The sequence below is a fragment of the Schistocerca serialis genome, chromosome 4 (genome assembly GCF_023864345.2).
Source record: "Schistocerca serialis cubense isolate TAMUIC-IGC-003099 chromosome 4, iqSchSeri2.2, whole genome shotgun sequence".
Lineage (NCBI taxonomy): Eukaryota > Metazoa > Arthropoda > Insecta > Orthoptera > Acrididae > Schistocerca > Schistocerca serialis.
This window is the reverse complement of record NC_064641.1, coordinates 561,671,927-561,690,775: the sequence shown is the minus strand read 5'-3', so window position 1 is coordinate 561,690,775 and position 18,849 is coordinate 561,671,927. Positions and strand designations below refer to the sequence as shown.

Genomic DNA, 18,849 nt, shown 5'->3' with positions numbered 1-18,849 from the left:
CTATATCTATATCCACATACATAATCCGCAAGCCACCACACGTTGCCTGGCGGAGGACCTCTACCACCACTGCAAGTCACTCCCTCTTATGTTCTGTCCGTAAATGCAGTGCGGGGAAAACCACTGTCTATTTACTTTCGTACGAGGTCTGATTTCTCTTAACTTGGTTTCGCGGTCCGTCCGAGAAATGCTGGTGGTAACGATACCGTTCTGAAATCTGCCAAAAAAGTTGTTACTCGTGAAAAGAGTAACAGGGATTTGCATATGAGTTCAAGGAGCATTTCCGTAACAGTCGCGTGTTGATCGAACCAACTGGTAACAAATCTAGCAGCACTCCTCTGAATTGCGTCCATGCCTTCCTCTGATTCGACCTGGTGGTGATCTGAAGCAACAGAGCAATACTCAAAAGTGGGTCACGCAAGTTTTCTGTACGCAGTTTCCTACATGAGGTACACTTTCCTACAATTCTCCCAATAAACCGAAGTCGACCATTCACCTTCCCTTCAACCGATCTTCCGTGCTCGTTCCATGTCGCATTATAACGTTACGCCTAGAATTAATTCAATGTAGCTGCGTGAAGCAGAACACCACTAATACTGTATTCCAACATACATGATTCTTTTTTCCTACTCATCTACATTAACTTACGTTTTTCTTACGTTATGAGCAAGTACCATTCTTCACAACAAATGGAAATTCTATCAAAGTCACCCTGTATCCTCCTCCCGTCACACGACGATAGCGCTGTCCCTTACACTACAGCGTTATGAGCAAACAGCCGTTGATTTCTGGCCACCTTGTCAGGCCGTTAATGTATACAGAGAACAAGAGAGATCCTATCACTGACCTGAGGACCTACTCCGTATACTCAGTCCTTCGATAACAATCTGTGGTGTGGCTCTGTGTCAAACGCTTTCTATAACTCTTAGGAATTATGGAGTCTATATATTGTCCTTTATCCACAGTTTGCAGGTATTGCGCAAGAAAATAACAAGCTGAATTTCTCGCGAGAGATGAATTCTATATCCGTGTTGATTTGAGGATATAAGCTTCTCTCTATGGATGAAATTTAAGATATTCGAACTGAGAATATGCTCAATAGTTCTGGAACAATTCCCAGTGAGGAATAACCCCTGCCCGCCCTTCCCCTACCCCTCCCCCTACCCTCCGAACTATGTCCCGCACAATGACATAATTTTGTATGTAGATTGAGTGATGAATATCGTCTGCCGAATGTTACGAATAGAATCGGAAGTAAAGAAGTAATAAATGAAAAGGTTATGGCTAACGCGGACATTTTACACCATGAAAAGCAAAGCTGTAGTAAGAAATAAACTTTTTTTCATTTAATCATTTTGTGGAAGTGTCAGCGAGGAAATGTTACGTGCAGATTTGAAATACAATGTTCTCATTCTCAAATATTGGATGAATATAGCACGGGTGATTTCCACGCCCCGAGTTACGGTGACTCAAGACATATAAACAGTCCCTAATTGGAATATTTGACTTAATGTGTTAAACCTTCAATCAGATTATGGCTTCTAATGAGTAGATTATGACAGTATTTGAAGCTGCTCCAATAAATCTATGGAATATTGAAAATTAAATTGTTGTTGCCCCTGGATTCAGTTAGACAGCCAAAGTGCAAGCAGAAACGGACCGTTCCCTCACTCAGCTGTTTAGTGACATTCAGGGCTTGGACAAAAATATGGATACACCCAAAACACAACATATTACCATGTCTAATACGGGACAGGAAATCTGTTGGCATTCAAAATTACTTCCAGTCGACTTGGAATGGATAAATACATGTCCTGTGTGGTTTCGAGGGGAATCTTTTATAAGTCTTCATGCAAAATATTGGCAAATTCAGGTAAGGGTGATGGTAGTGGACAGCGATTACGCAACCCTCTCTCCAAAGTAGACATGGAAGAGTCAATATTATTGAGCTCTGGTGGCTGATGTGCTCACAAAATCACTTCTGGACGATGCGAGCTGGATGAACAAAGGCCGTGTCGTCTCGGAAGGCCGCATCTGTATTGGGAATGGTCACGTGGTCCTTGGCAGTAATTCCACGTTTCAGGGTAACCATTTGGCCCTTGAAATACCTAGATATGGCTGCCCAAACATCACTGAGTCCAGCCATATTCCACTCTTGGGACGTGAACTCGCCATAAGTTGGAAACGTTGTGAAACTGTTCTCATCTAACCAAATGACATTCTTCCATTGCGCCGTAGTCCCGTTTTATGGCTTCTGCACCACGTTTCCTTGTTACAGGTATTTGCATCACTGATGAGTGGTTTTGGAATTCTCTACTTCTGGAGCTACCTTCGTGTTGTTTTGGTGCTGACAGCGTTCACAATTGCGACGTTCAGTTCTACAGTTAATTTTGCAGCAGTCATCTTCTTATTTCTCGTCTCGATTCTCTTCAATGACCGTCTGTCACGACCACTGAACGTACATTTTAGCCCGCGTTGTGGTTTAGTGGATAATGTCTTCCCGTTTACTGTGTACCCGGTATAAATATTCGTTACGGTACGTCTTGAAACACCAGACATTTGGGTTACCATGGTTACGGAAGCACCCACCGTACGAGGGCCAACAATTTGGTCAATTTCGAATTCACTGAGGTCCGACATGGTGCAGTCATAACCGCATAGAACACTGTTCTGACCGCTGGTGACACCTGGGACCTATTGACGACACTGCACAGGCGCCGTTCATCATCAGGTGTTCCTGTTGTTGTGGTCTTCGGTTCAAAGACTGGTTTGATGCTGCTCTCTACGCTACTCTGCCGTGTGAGGCTCTTCATCTCCAAATATCTACTGCAACCTACATCCCTCTGAACATGCTGACTGTATTCATCTCTTGGTCTCCCTGTGAGACACTTCCCTCTAATACTAAAGTATAGATCCCCTGATGTCTCAGAATGTGTCCTATCAATCGATTCCTTCTATTAGTTAAGTCGTGTCATAAATTTCTTGTCTCCCCCATTCTGTTCAGTACCTCTTGATTAGCTACGTGATCTATCCATTCAAACTTCAGCATTCTTCTGTAGCACGACATTTCAAAAGCTTCTATTCTCTTGTTCTCTTAACTGTTTAACGTCCACGTTTCACTCTCATACATGGCTAAACTCCAGACAAATAGTTTTACAAAATACTTCCTAAACTTAAGATTATAACCGTTGTTAACAAATTTCTCTGCTTCAGAAACCCTTTTTTTCCTTTGCCAATCTGATTTTTTTTATCTTCTCTACTTCAGTCATCATCCTTTATCTTGCTGCACAAAAAGCAAAACTCATCCACTATTTTCGCTGTTTCATTTCCTAATCTAATTCCCCCAGCATCATCTGATTTAATTAGACTACCCTCCATTATCCTAATTTTACATTTGTTGATATTCATCGTACAACCTGTTTTGAAGATGCTATCAGTTCTGTTCAGCTTCTCTTCCGAGTTCTTTGTTGTCTCTGACAAGAATTAGAATGTCATCGGCAAAACGCAAAGTTTTTATTTCTTCTCCCTGAACTTTAATTCCTGTTCAAACTTTGTTTTTGCTCTCCCTTACTGCTTGCTCAGTGTACAGATTGAATAACATCGGGGATAGAGTACAACCCTGTCTCATTCCTTTCTCAACCAGTATTCCCCATTCATGGCCCTCGATTCTTATAAATGGCACCTGGTTTCTGTACAAGTTGCATATAGCCTTCCGCTCCCTGCATTTTGCCCCTTCAGAATTTTAAAGAGAGTGTTCCAGTGTAAATAGTCAAAAGCTTTCTCTCGGCTTATAAGTGCTACAAACGTAGGTTTGCCTTGCGTTAACCTGTCTTCTACGATAAGTCATAGGGTCAGTACTGCCTCGCGGGTTCCTGCATCTCTCTGGAGCACGAACTGGTCATCCCAACATTGGCCTCTCCCTCTTTCTCCGTTTCTGTAAGGAATCAGTGTTAGTTTGAAATTATGACTTACTAAACTGACAGTTCGGTAAATTCCACTTCTGTCAGCAACTGCTTTCTTCTAAATTGGAATTATTACATTCAGATAAAGAAGATCAACCTGCAAACTTCACTAGCACCTACGTTTATGTTAAAGCTCGCACATTTCGCGGCATCTCCATATTTTTGTCCAACCACTGTGGATGTGCGGGCGTGTAGCCGCGCCGCAGAGTGGGAGGCTGCCGGCCTACCTGGAAGATGCGCCAGTAGAGCACGAGTATGACGGCGAGAGGCACGTAGAACGAGGAGGCGGTGGCGAAGATCTGGTAGCCGGGGTCCTGGCTCACCAGGCACTGCCGGTCCCTGGAGACGCGCGCGTCCCAGTCGGGGTCCTTCCAGCCCAGCATCGGCGCGATGCACACCAGGAAGGCGACCGCCCACACCGCCAAGATCATCAGCCCGATGCGGCGCGCCGTCCGCTGGTGGATGTAGTCGATGTTCGTCACCGCCCAGTACCTGCCGACAGGCCGACCCGGCACTCTTAGAGGCAATCTGCCCGTCGTTTCCTTCGGTCGGATAACTCGGCAACAAGAAAGTAAGCAAGTAACACATTGCTGATCTTCAAAAATGTAACACTCATTTTGCAAGTTCTATAGGTTAATTACCGTCCTTTGAAACTGTAATGTAAGTGTCATTAAGACCATTCGCGTTTCGCTTTATTCTAAAGTATCCTCAGTGCTCACTGTAAAAATACAGTTTTTTTCTTGCAATTTTGTTTGTTAGTATCATGAACAGTTCGCATGCTTTACTTACTACTATTAACAGTGTTAATTCTTATCGTTACTCACGGTTTTTGTTGTTTTACCTCATTATTATTGTTCTCCCTCGTGAACGGGATGGATTTTACATCACAGTACTGTGACTTCACTAAATATATTCATCTTTCTGTGTTGTGAAGAGCAACTGTCGTCTTGCCGTTCGTGTGTTTTATTTTTTTACTGTGGCAGGCGTTCGTCTTTTGATTCTTTTGGTACTTGTGGGAACGTCTGCTATCGCCCTGAGCGCATTCATGTTATCCACCTAGAGAAAGAGGGATGGAGAGATAGAGAGACAGAGAGAGAGAGAGAGAGAAAGAGAAAGAGATAGAGAGAGAGAGAGACAGACACACACTTAGTGCAATGAAAGTGCTGTGTGCTAAAATGAAACATATAAACATGGAAGAACAGCAAGAATGAATCAAAAGAACAAAAACCGGTGATTAGCGATAAGAATTAACTCTTTTTATAATAGTAAGTATAATAGTAACATGCGAAGTGTTCATGATCCTAGCAACCAAAATTATAACTGAAAAAAGAACCTTACTGCTACAGTAACCACTGATGATGCTTTAGAATGAAGCGAAACGAGTCTGGTCTTAATAAAACATACATTATGTGAGACGTGTATATTTCTATTGTCTATTGTCAAACCAGAATTTATGAAAGATGTTTCTATTTTATTAATAGGATTAAATAGGAATAATTAATATTTTTCATTTTTGAAATAATTGTGGTAGTAGGGAATGTCTGGACCGAAGTATTGTTGGTGGGAGAGACCGCACATTGATATAATTTTAAAAAGGGCGGGAGAGACCGTTTATGGATACATTTTAAGAAAAGAGCGGGAAAGACCGCGCATTGATACATTTTGTAATGGTAGCAGCGATTGTCTGCACCAGAAAGCATTTTTGGCGGGAGAGACCGCACTTTAGCGTTCGTAGGAAGTCAGTAGTAGGCGAGATGTGAAGCGAGTCGGTAGCAGGTCTGAAGCGAGAAGTTGAGAGGAGCGGTGTGCCTGCCAGCCACCAGCTATGATTTACAAGAGATGTACAGAAACATCAGCTAACTATTATCATAAGAGGAACTAATATTATTGAATTTTTGTTGTTGTTGAGAAACTCAAGACTACTCAAGGTATGTTTGCGCATTTCTAGTTGTAAGATTATTGTAAAAAGTAAGTCCCATTTGCACGTTTGTAAAATCATTTCATTACCAACAGTAAATATTTGAAGAATCGTTTTCCGAATATAATTAATTTTTGCCACCAATATTGCATTACTGATTATAATCCATCCCAAAAACCATCAACGTAAAACTTTGCAAAATTTTATTGTTGTCAAGAAAAAGTTTAACTATGAATTATGTAACTTCAGTCAAATTAATTAAAGAATAACGTCAGCTTTGCTATTAAAGATAACGTCAGCTTTGGTAATAAATACAGCCACTTATTATGACAGCCCACCAGCAGCTAATAGAGTATAGTAAAACAGAGAAAGTATATTCATGCCGCAGTTCCATGTAGCAGTTAGATGGCGATCCAGTGACAGTAAAAAAGATAAGGAACAATTTTGGGTTATTGGAGGTAACGACTGAGGGCCACGACGACGACACATTCTATGTTTCGTCGAAATAAATAGCAAATCACTTTTAATTAGCAGCATTCAAATTTGTTTGCAAAGATTGCACTTATTATTGAAAAAGAGAATTAATTTCAAACGGAAGATTTCATTTGTTATTATTAAGCAAGAGATAGAAATCCTGAGGGAAGGTTTTATAGGTTATTGTAGAAGGGAAGGTTGCGTAACAAAAGAGATATAGAGGAGACGGGAAGGTTTCAATTACAGTTCCAAAAAACGACAAATAACCTATACAAATTGTATATCTGCAACTATGGAAAACAAGAGGCAAAAAAAAAAAAACAAAAAAAAAACAAGGAAGACTTATTGTGTGTATAGAGTCTAGCAGGAAGAGCACATAATTAAATTTGTATGTACGTAGGGGTATACTAAGTGCGAAATTTAGTACACACAGCTGCCAACTATGCCATCAACGGTGCCACCTTCACAGCTGTTTTCAAGTACTTCAGTAGAACTAATCAGTCCGCTGATCTGACTGCAATATTGATTCTCGTATGTAATGGTGTTCCGGTGTTTCGCACAATGTAAAATTACCATTTGAGGAATGTTTCAACAAATCCAAGCACCGTTACAGTCTGCTGCATCAGCGTGAAATTTATCAGCAGCTTCTTCTGCAGAATCTGTCAGGGCATACTTCGTCCTGACGTGGTATAACGAAATTTATAAGTAGACGTGACATAATTTTATGTTCTTCCTGCAGTGTACTTCGTCATGAATTGGGATGACTTATGATGAATGGATGTCTTGGAATATAATAAAAATGGTACTTATAGGAAGCCAAAATATACACACATCAAAAAGAGTTTTGCATCACCGCGGTTCCGAGAAGTCCTGAAGGCAGACGTTGACTGTGGATATTGTATCACAGACACAGTCCCTTTGACTGTTCAGAGATGCCACTAAACCCGCCCAAAGATATAAAGAATCATGCATGAGCAGCGCCTGTTTGACGGAAGTGGCCCGACAGCCGATCAGTTCCAGTCATTCCACCGGGAAGGAGGTACATGACTCATGTTGTCTGTAGTTCAGCTATGCCTAGATGGTCAGTACCGCGGTTCGATCGCGTCCGCATTGTTACTTTGTGCCAGGAAGGACTCTCAACAAGGGAAGTGTCCAGGCGTCTCGGAGTGAACCAAAGCGACGTTGTTCGGACATGGAGGAGATACAGAGAGACAGGAACTGTCGATGACATACGTCGCTCTGGCCGACCAAGGGATGGATGACCACTACCTACGGGTTATGTCTCGGACTAACCCTGACAGCAACGCCACCATCTTGAATAATGCTTTTCGTGCAGCCACACCACGTTGTGTTACGACTCAAACTGTGTTCGGAGGCACCCCGGCCAGGCTGAACGCCTTAGACACACTGTGCAACGAGTGTTGCAAAGTGGAGGTTCCCTGCTGTTTTGGGGTGGCATTGTTTGGGGCCGACGTACGTTGCTGGTGGTCATGGAAGGCGCCGTAACGGCTGTACGATACGTGAATACCATCCTCCGAACGAAAGTGCAACCATATCGACAGTATATTGGCGAGGCATTCGTTTTCAAAGACGACAATTCGCTCCCCCATCGTGAATATGTGGTGAATAACTTCCTTCAGGGTAACGAAATCACTCGAATAGAGTGGCCATCATTTTCTCCAGACATGAACCCTATCGAACGTGACTGAGATAGATTGGAAAGAGCTGTTTATGGACGACGTGACCCACCAAGCACTCTGAGAGATCTACGTCGAATCGCCGTTGAGGAGTGGGACAATCTGGACCAACAGTGCCTTGATGAACTTGTGAATAGTATGCAACGACGAATACATCCATCAGTGGAAGAGGACGTGCTTCTAGGTATCAGAAGTACCGGTGTGTACAGAAATCTGGACCAGCCACCTATGAAGGTCTCGCTGTATGGTGGTACAACATGCAATGTGCGGTTTCCATGAGATATAAAAAGGGTGGGGTGATGTTTATGTTGACCTCTATTCCAATCTTCTGTACAGGTTCCGGAACTCTCGGAATCGATGTGATGCAAAACTTTTTTCGATGTGTGTATTTGTTGAAGGGTAAAAGACGGCACTAAAAGTCAGTTTAGATTTTCCTTTCCCGTTTATTAGTCCGTAACTGTGTCGGCACATAAAGCTGAGAGAATGTTTTCGCCTGTCGGTGGAAGCGCTGTGTACCACTAATATCACGAAACAAACGGTGGGAGGATCAGAACATGACACAGCGTAAATTAAAATTTGTAGGCGGGAATTTCAAACTCTACAAAGAGCAACCTTCTTCTCACGGAACACAGAGAGAGAAATTATTGTTCAGAAAATATTAAGTAATGTGGTAATTTTAAGTGGACCTTTAAATTGTTATTCTCTTCTGTGAATGAAGATTATTAAAAATAAATTATACCAGCAACCACGACATTTATGTATGAGTACATAGTTAAGCAATAGATTTTCATCAGTGAGTTTGCGACTATCAAAATATTGACATAAATGGCCGTATCTTTAGATTGCATTGCCTTAGAAGCTTAAATTATTTACACAGGCAAGGGGCCGTAAGCCTTTTATTTGACGTAAATTTCAAATTGATAGCTTTGCCCATTACTGAGAAAAAGGGGTTTGTTAGACGGACAGTAAATGGCATAAAACAAAATTTTATGTGAGATAATTACAAATTAACAGCTTTCCGATTTTTTCTTTACATTTAATGAAAACGTTGCTTCTTGCCAAATTTTGCTTCTATAGGTCAACAATAAGTACCCTGGTAGAATTTTGCACAGAGCACAACTTAATCATAGCTAACACTTGGTTCAAGAATCATAAAAGAAGGCTGTATACATGGAAGAAGCCTGAAGATACTGACAGGTTTCAGATAGATTATATAATGGTAAGACAGAGATTTAGGAACCAGGTTTTAAATTGTAAGACATTTCCAGGGGCAGATGTGGACTCTGAGCAGAATCTATTGGTTATGACCTGTAGATTAAAACTGAAGAAGCTGCAAAAAGGTGGGAATTTAAGGAGATGAGACCTGGATAAACTGACTAAACCAGAGGTTGTACAGATTTTCAGGGAGGGCATAAGGGAACAGGTGATAGGAATGGGGGAAAGAAATACAGTAGAAGAAGAATGGGTAGCTTTGAGGGATGAAGTAGTGAAGGCAGCAGAGGATCAAGTAGGTAAAAAGACGAGGGCTAGTAGAAATCCTTGTGTAACAGAAGAAATATCGAATTTAATTGATGAAAGGAGAAAATATAAAAATGCAGCAAATGAAGCAGGCAAAAAGGAATACAAACGTCTCAAAAGTGAGATCGACAGGAAGTGCAAAATGGCTAAGCAGGGGTGGCTAGAGGACAAATGTAAGGATGTAGAGGCTTATCTCACTGGGGGTAAGATAGATACTGCCTACAGGAAAATCAAAGAGACTTTTGGAGATAAGAGAACCACTTGCATGAACATCAAGAGCTCAGATGGAAACCCAGTTCTAAGCAAAGAAGGGAAAGCAGAAAGGTGGAAGGAGCATATAGAGCCTCTATACAGGGTGGTGTACTTAAGGACAATATTATGGAAATGGAAGAGGATGTAGATGAAGATGAAATGGGAGATACGATACTGCTCGAAGAGTTTGACAGAGCACTGAAAGACCTGAGTCGAAACAAGGTCCCCGGAGTAGACAACATTCCATTGGAACTACTGACGGCCTTGGGAGAGCCAGTCCTGACAAAACTCTACCATCTGGTGAGCAAGATGTATGAAACAGGCGTAATACCCTCAGACTTCAAGAAGAATATAATAATTCCAATCCGAAAGAAAGCAGGTGTTGACAGATTTGAAAATTACCGAACTATCAGTTTAATAAGTCACGGCTGCAAAATACTAACGCGAATTCTTTACAGACGAATGGAAAAACTAGTAGAAGCTGACCTCGGGGAAAATCAGTTTGGATTCCGTAGAAATGTTGGAACACGTGAAGCAATACTGTCCCTACGACTTATCTTAGAAGCTAGATTAAGGAAGGGCAAACCTACGTTTCTAGCATTTGTAGACTTAGAGAAAGCTTTTGACAATGTTGACTGGAATACTCTCTTTCAAATTCTGAAGGTGACAGGGGTAAAATACAGAGAGCGAAAGGCTATTTACAATTTGTACAGAAACCAGATGGCAGTTATAAGAGTTGAGGGACATGAAAGGGAAGCAGTGGTTGGGAAGGGAGTGAGACAGGGTTGTAGTCTCTCCCCGATGTTATTCAATCTGTATATTGAGCAAGCAGTGAAGGAAACAAAAGAAAAATTCGGAGCAGGTATTAAAATCCATGGTGAAGAAATAAAATCTTTGAGGTTCGCCGATGACACTGTAATTCCGTCAGAGACAGCAAAGGACTTGGAAGCGCAGTTGAACGGAATGGATAGTGCCTTGAAAGGAGGATATAAGATGAACATCAACAAAAGCAAAACGAGAATAATGGAATGTAGTCGAATTAAGTCGAGTGATGCTGAGGGAATTAGATTAGGAAATGAGACACTTAAAGTAGTAGAGGAGTTTTGCTATTTGGGGAGCAAAATAACTGATGATGGTCGAAGTAGAGAGGATACAAAATGTAGACTGGCAATGGCAAGGAAAGCATTTCTGAAGAAGAGAAATTTGTTAACATCGAGTATAGATTTAAGTGTCAGGAAGTCATTTCTGAAAGTATACTTGGAAGGCGAGACAGCATTGGTCGTATTTTTTTTGTTTTATTAAACGCAAAATCGATTTTCGGTCACTTAGTGACCATCTTCAGTGCTAGATGTTAAAAATTATTTCACATTACGATCAGAGAGTATAAAACAGAAAATCACCACTTCACCTGCATATGAACATAACAGTTGGTAGGAGCATACCTGTAACATATAATTTAAATTGGTAGGCACTGGTGTCAACAAGCTTACTGTGATCACATAAACTGAGGCCGCTGTTTACATGCACTTGTTCAGCAGACCTCGGTGTGACAGGGCTTGGCACACCGAGGTCTGCTGAACAAGTGCATGTAAACAGCGGCCTCAGTTTATGTGATCGCTGTAAGCTTGTTGACACCAGTGCCTACCGATTTAAATTATATATTACAGGTATGTTCCTACCAACTGTTATGTTCATATGCAGGTGTAGTTGTGATTTTCTGTTTTATACTCTCTGATCGTAATGTGAAATAATTTTTAACTTCTAGCACTGAAGATGGTCACTAAGTGACCGAAAATCGATTTTGCGTTTAATAAAACAAAAAAATACGACCAATGCTGTCTCTCCGTCCAAGTATATCCATTATATTGTCGTGGTGCACAGGACCCTCCATGGAGTCGCCAATCAATAATTTCTGAAAGTATTTGTATGGAGTGTAGCCATGTATGGAAGTGAAACATGGACGATAAATAGTTTGGACAAGAAGAGAATAGAAGCTTTTGAAATGTGGTGCTACAAGAGAATGCTGAAGATTAGATGGGTAGATCACATAACTAATGATGAAGTATTGAATAGGATTGGGGAGAAGAGAAGTTTGTGGCACAACTTGACTAGAAGAAGGGATCGGTTGGTAGGACATGTTCTGAGGCATCAAGGGATTACCAATTTAGTGTTGGATGGCAGTGTGGAGGGTAAAAATAGTAGAGGGAGACCAAGAGCTGAATACACTAAGCAGATTCAGAAGGGTGTAGGTTGCAGTAGTACTGGGAGATGAAGAAGCTTGCACTGGATAGCGTAGCATAGCTGCATCAAACCAGTCTCAGGACTGAAGACCACAACAGCAACAACAAGGTTTTCATGAATGAGTTTGCCAATTTCAAAACATGTGACACAAATTGCAGTATCTTTTGAATGGATTAACTTAAAAGCTTCAATTTTTTACAGAATCGAGTGCTCCCTTAGTACCTGACACAAATTTCAGCTGAAAAAAGAGGTCTTAACAGACAGACAATAAATTGAAAAATAAATATTTTTTATGAGATACAATTACAACTTAACAACTTTTGGATTTTTTCCTTTAATTATACTGTTAGACCTTGCTTCTGGCCAATTTTCATGATTTTAGGTTGTCAGGAAGTACCATATACACTATGCGATCAAAATTATCCGAAAACCTGGCTGAAAATGACTTACAAGTTCGTGGCGCCCTGCATCGGTAGTGCTGGAATTCAATATGGTGTTGGCCCACCCTTAGCCTTGATGACAGCTTCCACTCTTCCAGGCATAATTGATGCTAGAAGGTTTCTAGGATAATGGCAGCCCATTCTTCTCGGAGTGCTGCACTGAGGAGAGGTATCGATGTTGGTCGGTGAGGCCTGCACGAAGTTGGCGTTCCAAAATATCCCAAAGATGTTTTATAGGATTGAATCAGGACTCTGTGCAGGGCAGTCCACTACAGGAATGTTGTTGTCCTGTAACCTCTCCTCCACAGGCCTTGCACTAGGAACAGGTGCACGATCGTTTGAAAGATGCAGTCGCCTTCCCCGAATTGCTCTTCAATAGTGGGAAGCAAGAAGGTGCTTAAAACATCAATGTACGCCTGTGCTGTGATAGTGCAAGCCCCCTCCATGAAAAACTCAACAACACCACCGCCTCCGAATTTTACTGTTGGCACTACACACGCTGGCAGATGATGTTCACCGGGCATTCGCCATACCCACACCCTGCCATCAGATCGCGACGTTGTGTACCATGATTCGTCACTCCATGCAACGTTTTATCGCTGTTCAATCATCGAATGTTTACGCTTCTTACACCAAACGAGGCGTCGTTTGGCATTTACCGGCGTCATGTGTGGATTATGAGCAACCGCTCGACCATGAAATCCAAGTTTTCTCACCTCCCGCCTAACTGTCATAGTACTTGCAGCGGATCATGATGCAGTTTAGAATTCCTGTGTGATTGTCTGGATAGATGTCTGTCTATTACACATTACGACCCTCTTCAACTGTCGGCGGTCTCTGTCTGTCAACAGCCGAGGTCCGCCTGTATGCTTTTGTGCTGTAGTGTCGTTTCAAGTTCTCACTTCATTATCACATCGGAAACAGTGGATCTAGGGATGTTTAGGAGTGTGGAAATCTCGCGTACAGTCGTATGACACAAGTGGCACCCAATCACGTTCGAGTCTGTGATTTCCGCGGAGCGCCCCTTTCTGCTCTCTCGTGATGTCTATTGACTACTGAGGTCGCTAATATGGATTACCTGGAAGTAGGTGGCAGCACAATGCACTTAATATGAAAAATGTATGTTTTTGGTGGTGTCTGGATACTTTTGATCACATAGTGTAGGTTACGACGAGTGAGTTTGCGAGTATCGGAATATGTGATATTTGATTGTATTTACTTAGAACCGTAAATTTTTCTCTCCATCAAGCGAATACGTCCTTTGGTATGTGACTTAAATTTTGGCTTGATATCTCTTCCCGTTCCTGATATAAAAGTGTCTTGACTATCGGACAAACAGCCGGCCGCGGTGGCCGTGCGGTTCTGGCGCTGCAGTCCTGCTACGATCGCAGGTTGGAATCCTGCCTCGGGCATGGCTTTGTGTGATGTCCTTAGGTTAGTTAGGTTTAAGTAGTTCTAAGCTCTAGGGGACTTATGACCTAAGATGTTGAGTCCCATAGTGCTCAGAGCCATTTGAACCATTTTTATCGGACAAACAGACAGACAGACAACAAAGTGTTTCTGTCAGAGTTCCAGTTTTAGCGATTGAGGTACAGAACCCTAAGAAGAAATAATATGAACAGGAAAAATGAACTTCTCTTTTCTCCGTCCGAAACAGGCCTGTAAAAGCCCACTGGTAGTGACGGACCGTCGTGTCATCCTCAGGCGATAGGCGTCATTGGATGCGGATACGGAGAGGCATGTATTCTACATATCGCTCTTCTTGCCGTTGTCAGTTTTCGTTCCTGGAGCCGTTACTTTCCCGTCAAGTAGCTCCTGAACTGGCCTCGCAGTGGCTGAGTGCACCGCTGTAGGCAACAGCGCTCGGCAGACCCGGACACTCATCCATCCAAGTGTCAGCCTAGCCCGGCAGCGCTAAACTTCGGTGATCTGGTGGGAACCGGTGTTACCGCTGCGGCAAGGCCGTTGGCAAAAATGAAATGCCACTGTTAAAATTCTCAATACGTATGTGTGTAAGTACACTCCTGGAAATTGAAATAAGAACACAGTGAATTCATTGTCCCAGGAAGGGGAAACTTTATTGACACATTCCTGGGGTCAGATACATCACATGATCACACTGACAGAACCACAGGCACATAGACACAGGCAACAGAGCATGCACAATGTCGGCACTAGTGCAGTGTATATCCACCTTTCGCAGCAATGCAGGCTGCTATTCTCCCATGGAGACGATCGTAGAGATGCTGGATGTAGTCCTGTGGAACGGCTTGCCATGCCATTTCCAGCTGGCGCCTCAGTTGGACCAGCGTTCGTGCTGGACGTGCAGACCGCGTGAGACGACGCTTCATCCAGTCCCAAACATGCTCAATGGGGGACAGATCCGGAGATCTTGCTGGCCAGGGTAGTTGACTTACACCTTCTAGAGCACGTTGGGTGGCACGGAATACATGCGGACGTGCATTGTCCTGTTGGAACAGCAAGTTCCCTTGCCGGTCTAGGAATGGTAGAACGATGGGTTCGATGACGGTTTGGATGTACCGCGCACTATTCAGTGTCCCCTCGACGATCACCAGTGGTGTACGGCCAGTGTAGGAGATCGCTCCCCACACCATGATGCCGGGTGTTGGCCCTGTGTGCCTCGGTCGTATGCAGTCCTGATTGTGGCGCTCACCTGCACGGCGCCAAACACGCATACGACCATCATTGGCACCAAGGCAGAAGCGACTCTCATCGCTGAAGACGACACGTCTCCATTCGTCCCTCCATTCACGCCTGTCGCGACACCACTGGAGGCGGACTGCACGATGTTGGGGCGTGAGCGGAAGACGGCCTAATGGTGTGCGGGACCGTAGCCCAGCTTCATTGAGACGGTTGCGAATGGTCCTCGCCGATACCCCAGGAGCAACAGTGTCCCTAATTTGCTGGGAAGTGGCGGTGCGGTCCCCTACGGCACTGCGTAGGATCCTACGGTCTTGGCGTGCATCCGTGCGTCGTTGCGGTCCGGTCCCAGGTCGACGGGCACGTGCACCTTCCGCCGACCACTGGCGACTACATCGATGTACTGTGGAGACCTCACGCCCCACGTGTTGAGCAATTCGGCGGTACGTCCACCCGGCCTCCCGCATGCCCACTATACGCCCTCGCTCAAAGTCCGTCAACTGCACATACGGTTCACGTCCACGCTGTCGCGGCATGCTACCAGTGTTAAAGACTGCGATGGAGCTCCGTATGCCACGGCAAACTGGCTGACACTGACGGCGGCGGTGCACAAATGCTGCGCAGCTAGCGCCATTCGACGGCCAACACCGCGGTTCCTGGTGTGTCCGCTGTGCCGTGTGTGTGATCATTGCTTGTACAGCCCTCTCGCAGTGTCCGGAGCAAGTATGGTGGTTCTGACACACCGGTGTCAATGTGTTCTTTTTTCCATTTCCAGGAGTGTATGACTGAAGTTCAATCTGAAACTGTTTCTATCTTACGTTCTTTTTCAACTTAAATGTGAAGGTATTGCAGTGACTGTGTTATTCTTATAACGTAGCAAGATTCCTTTGGAGATGCATGCATGTCTAAAGGAACAGGCACTGCGGCGACTACAGCCGTTATCAAATACATTAGATGTGTTCGCAATTGCGAATACGGACAACCATCAGCTTTAGAATGGAATTACGACAGTGAAAATTTGTGCCGGACCGGGACTCAAACCCGGGATTCCCGCTTATCGCTAGCGGTCGCCGTACTGTTTGGCTATCCATGTACGACTCACGGCTAGACCAAAATTTCCGTATGTCGTGACCCATGGGTCTACTGTGAATCGTGCACAGGTAGCCAAATGGACAGCAGTTGGTCTTGACACCAGCCTATAGAAGTTCGTGTTCCACCTCAGCGAGGATGCTGGTGCTGACGCGTTGCTGGTGATGTACGGCGCCCTGATGCCACGTGGATTGACCTGTGCCTGCCGCTAGTACAGCTGGTGACCCTTTTGCGCAGCCGGCCGGTGTGGTCGTGCGGTTCTAGGCGCTTCAGTCTGGAACCGCGTGACCGCTACGGTCGCAGGTTCGAATCCTGCCTCGGGCATGGATGTGTGTGACGTCCTTATGTTAGTTAGGTTTAATTAGTTGTAAATTCTAGGCGACTGATGACTCCAGAAGTGAAGTCGCATAGTGCTCAGAGCCATTTGAACCATTTGAACCCTTTTGCGCAGTGAGAGACCTGGTGTTGTCAGCCAGCTGCTGGACGCTGCCATCGATGCCAACTGGATCTCGGCAGCTGTTCATGCTGATGAAGATATGAGCAGACCCCGACGCATCAAGCATTTCCTCGTTCCGGGAAATTATTCTGAACTCTTTCTAGAAGGAACCATTGAGGACAGGACAAAGCGCTGCATACAGGCCTTGGAAGTGGACAAAAACAAGCACACCGCCTTTATGGTCAGTCACCTGAACACTAACTGCGCAAATGTGTGGTGTCACCGCCAGACACCACACTTGCTAGGTGGTAGCTTAAATCGGCCGCGGTCCATTTAGTACATGTCGGACCCGCGTGTCGCCACTGTGTAATCGCAGACCTAGCGCCACCACCAAGGCAGGTCTCGTGATACGAGAGAGCACTCGCCCCAGTTGTACGAGAACCTAGCTACCGACCAGATGTACGAAGCCTTTCTCTCTCATTAGCCGAGAGACAGAATAGCCATCAGCTAAGTTAATGGCTACGAACTAGCAAGGCGCCATTTGTATCAGTGCCTATAGCTTACGAGTATTCAAGAGAGATGTATTCCAAGGACTAATAAAAAGATAAGTAATAAGCATCTACATACTTTTCTTCTTATTCATTTATAAGTTCTCATGTTCCAGACTTCACGCCCGTCTGCGTTAGCCTTGCGTGCCCTATCGGCTACAGCGTTAGTGTAGCTTGCATTTTCAGCCATCTCAACTTCACGGTGTCGGCCCAGCTACCGACACAACATTGGCGACGAGTTAAAGTTTTCTTTCTGATTGCTTACATTTAATTGTGTCATGGCTTCGCCACATTCTCCAGATGTACTGTCCGAATTTTATCGCTTGCAGAATCAGCAGACGCAGGCGTTACTGGATGCCCTTGGACAGCTCGTCCAGGGTCAACGTACCATTCAAACCGATGCGGCCGCCGCCGCTTCTTCGCTTCCGTTGCCACTAAACGCTGTTGCACCTCCCTTTCGACCATACGTGGCAGCCGATGAGACGTGGCAAGAGTGGTCTCGCCAGTTCCACTTCCACCTTGCTGCCTACAGAATTCAAGGTAATGAGCGGCAGCCGTTTTTGCTTTCTTGTGTCGGTGTGTCCACATACCATGTGATAGTGAAATTGTTTCCCCGACGCGACGTAGCAACTCTGTCCTACGAGGAAATTTTGTCTGCATTAGATGCCTATTTCAAAGAAACAGTTAATGTGGTTGCAAAACGGTATACGTTTTTTCGTACAAAACGTACGGCCGGTCAAACTAATAGGGAGTGGGTAGCAACATTGCAAGGACTTACTAGGGACTGTGCCTTTGAATGTGACTGTGGTCTTTCTTATTCAGATACAATGGTGCGTGATGCAATTGCACAGAACGTTTCTGATGTTCGCATACGGGAGCAAATTTTGAAACTAGTTAATCCCTCCCTTCAACAAGTGATAGACATATTGGATAGACAGGACACACTTGACTGTGCTCAGGAATCTTTTGAAACTTCGCCAGCCGTGTGTAACATTAACCGGCCCGCTGGACGCGCTGCGCGGCCCGGTAACCGGGCCTCGCGCACGTCCGCACAGCTGCCATCGCACAAACACACGCAGCTGCCGCCGCGCGCTAAGCCACGTGTGCCGCGCCAGCCCACAAATGTAGTGAAATCATGCCCGCGGTGTGCTACTAGACATTCGCGTGAACATTGCCCGTCACGCCAAGCTATTTGCTTTTTCTGCCATAAGAAAGGACATGTTCAAAGTGTTTGCCAGAAAAAGCTCAGATCAGACAATCACAATCATTCCAGGCCCTTTGCTTCGCGCCGGAATCGAACCATGGACACTCAGGCTCGTGGACCTTCGCCTATGGACATTCATGTCGTTAATTCCACTTCGTCCAGTGACACTTTCTCTAACAGTAACTGTGATCGTCCCACAAAAACTGTGCGTCGACGTCGCCGGAAATCACGTCAATTAGCAAGTGATTCTGTACCAGTGTCTGTTCCAATTGCACAAAACAGTCGCTCTTGTCGTCAGCAGGACAATAAACTTTTTGTGGACTTAGACTTTGAAGGCAAAGTGATACCATTCCAGCTCGATACCGGGGCTGCAGTTTCATTGCTCAATCACGACACGTACAAACAACTG

At 44.4% G+C, this 18,849-nt stretch overlaps 1 protein-coding gene across 1 annotated transcript in view; it reads right to left on the bottom strand.

The window, feature by feature from the left end:
* Nucleotides 1–18,849, bottom strand: part of LOC126474609 (5-hydroxytryptamine receptor-like) — a 191,516-nt gene that overhangs the window by 43,388 nt on the left and 129,279 nt on the right. Inside the window, exon 3 of the mRNA XM_050102086.1 lies at nucleotides 4,190–4,454. Within this exon, the coding sequence (XP_049958043.1) occupies nucleotides 4,190–4,454 (265 nt within the window). The remainder of the gene's footprint in view (nucleotides 1–4,189; nucleotides 4,455–18,849) is intronic.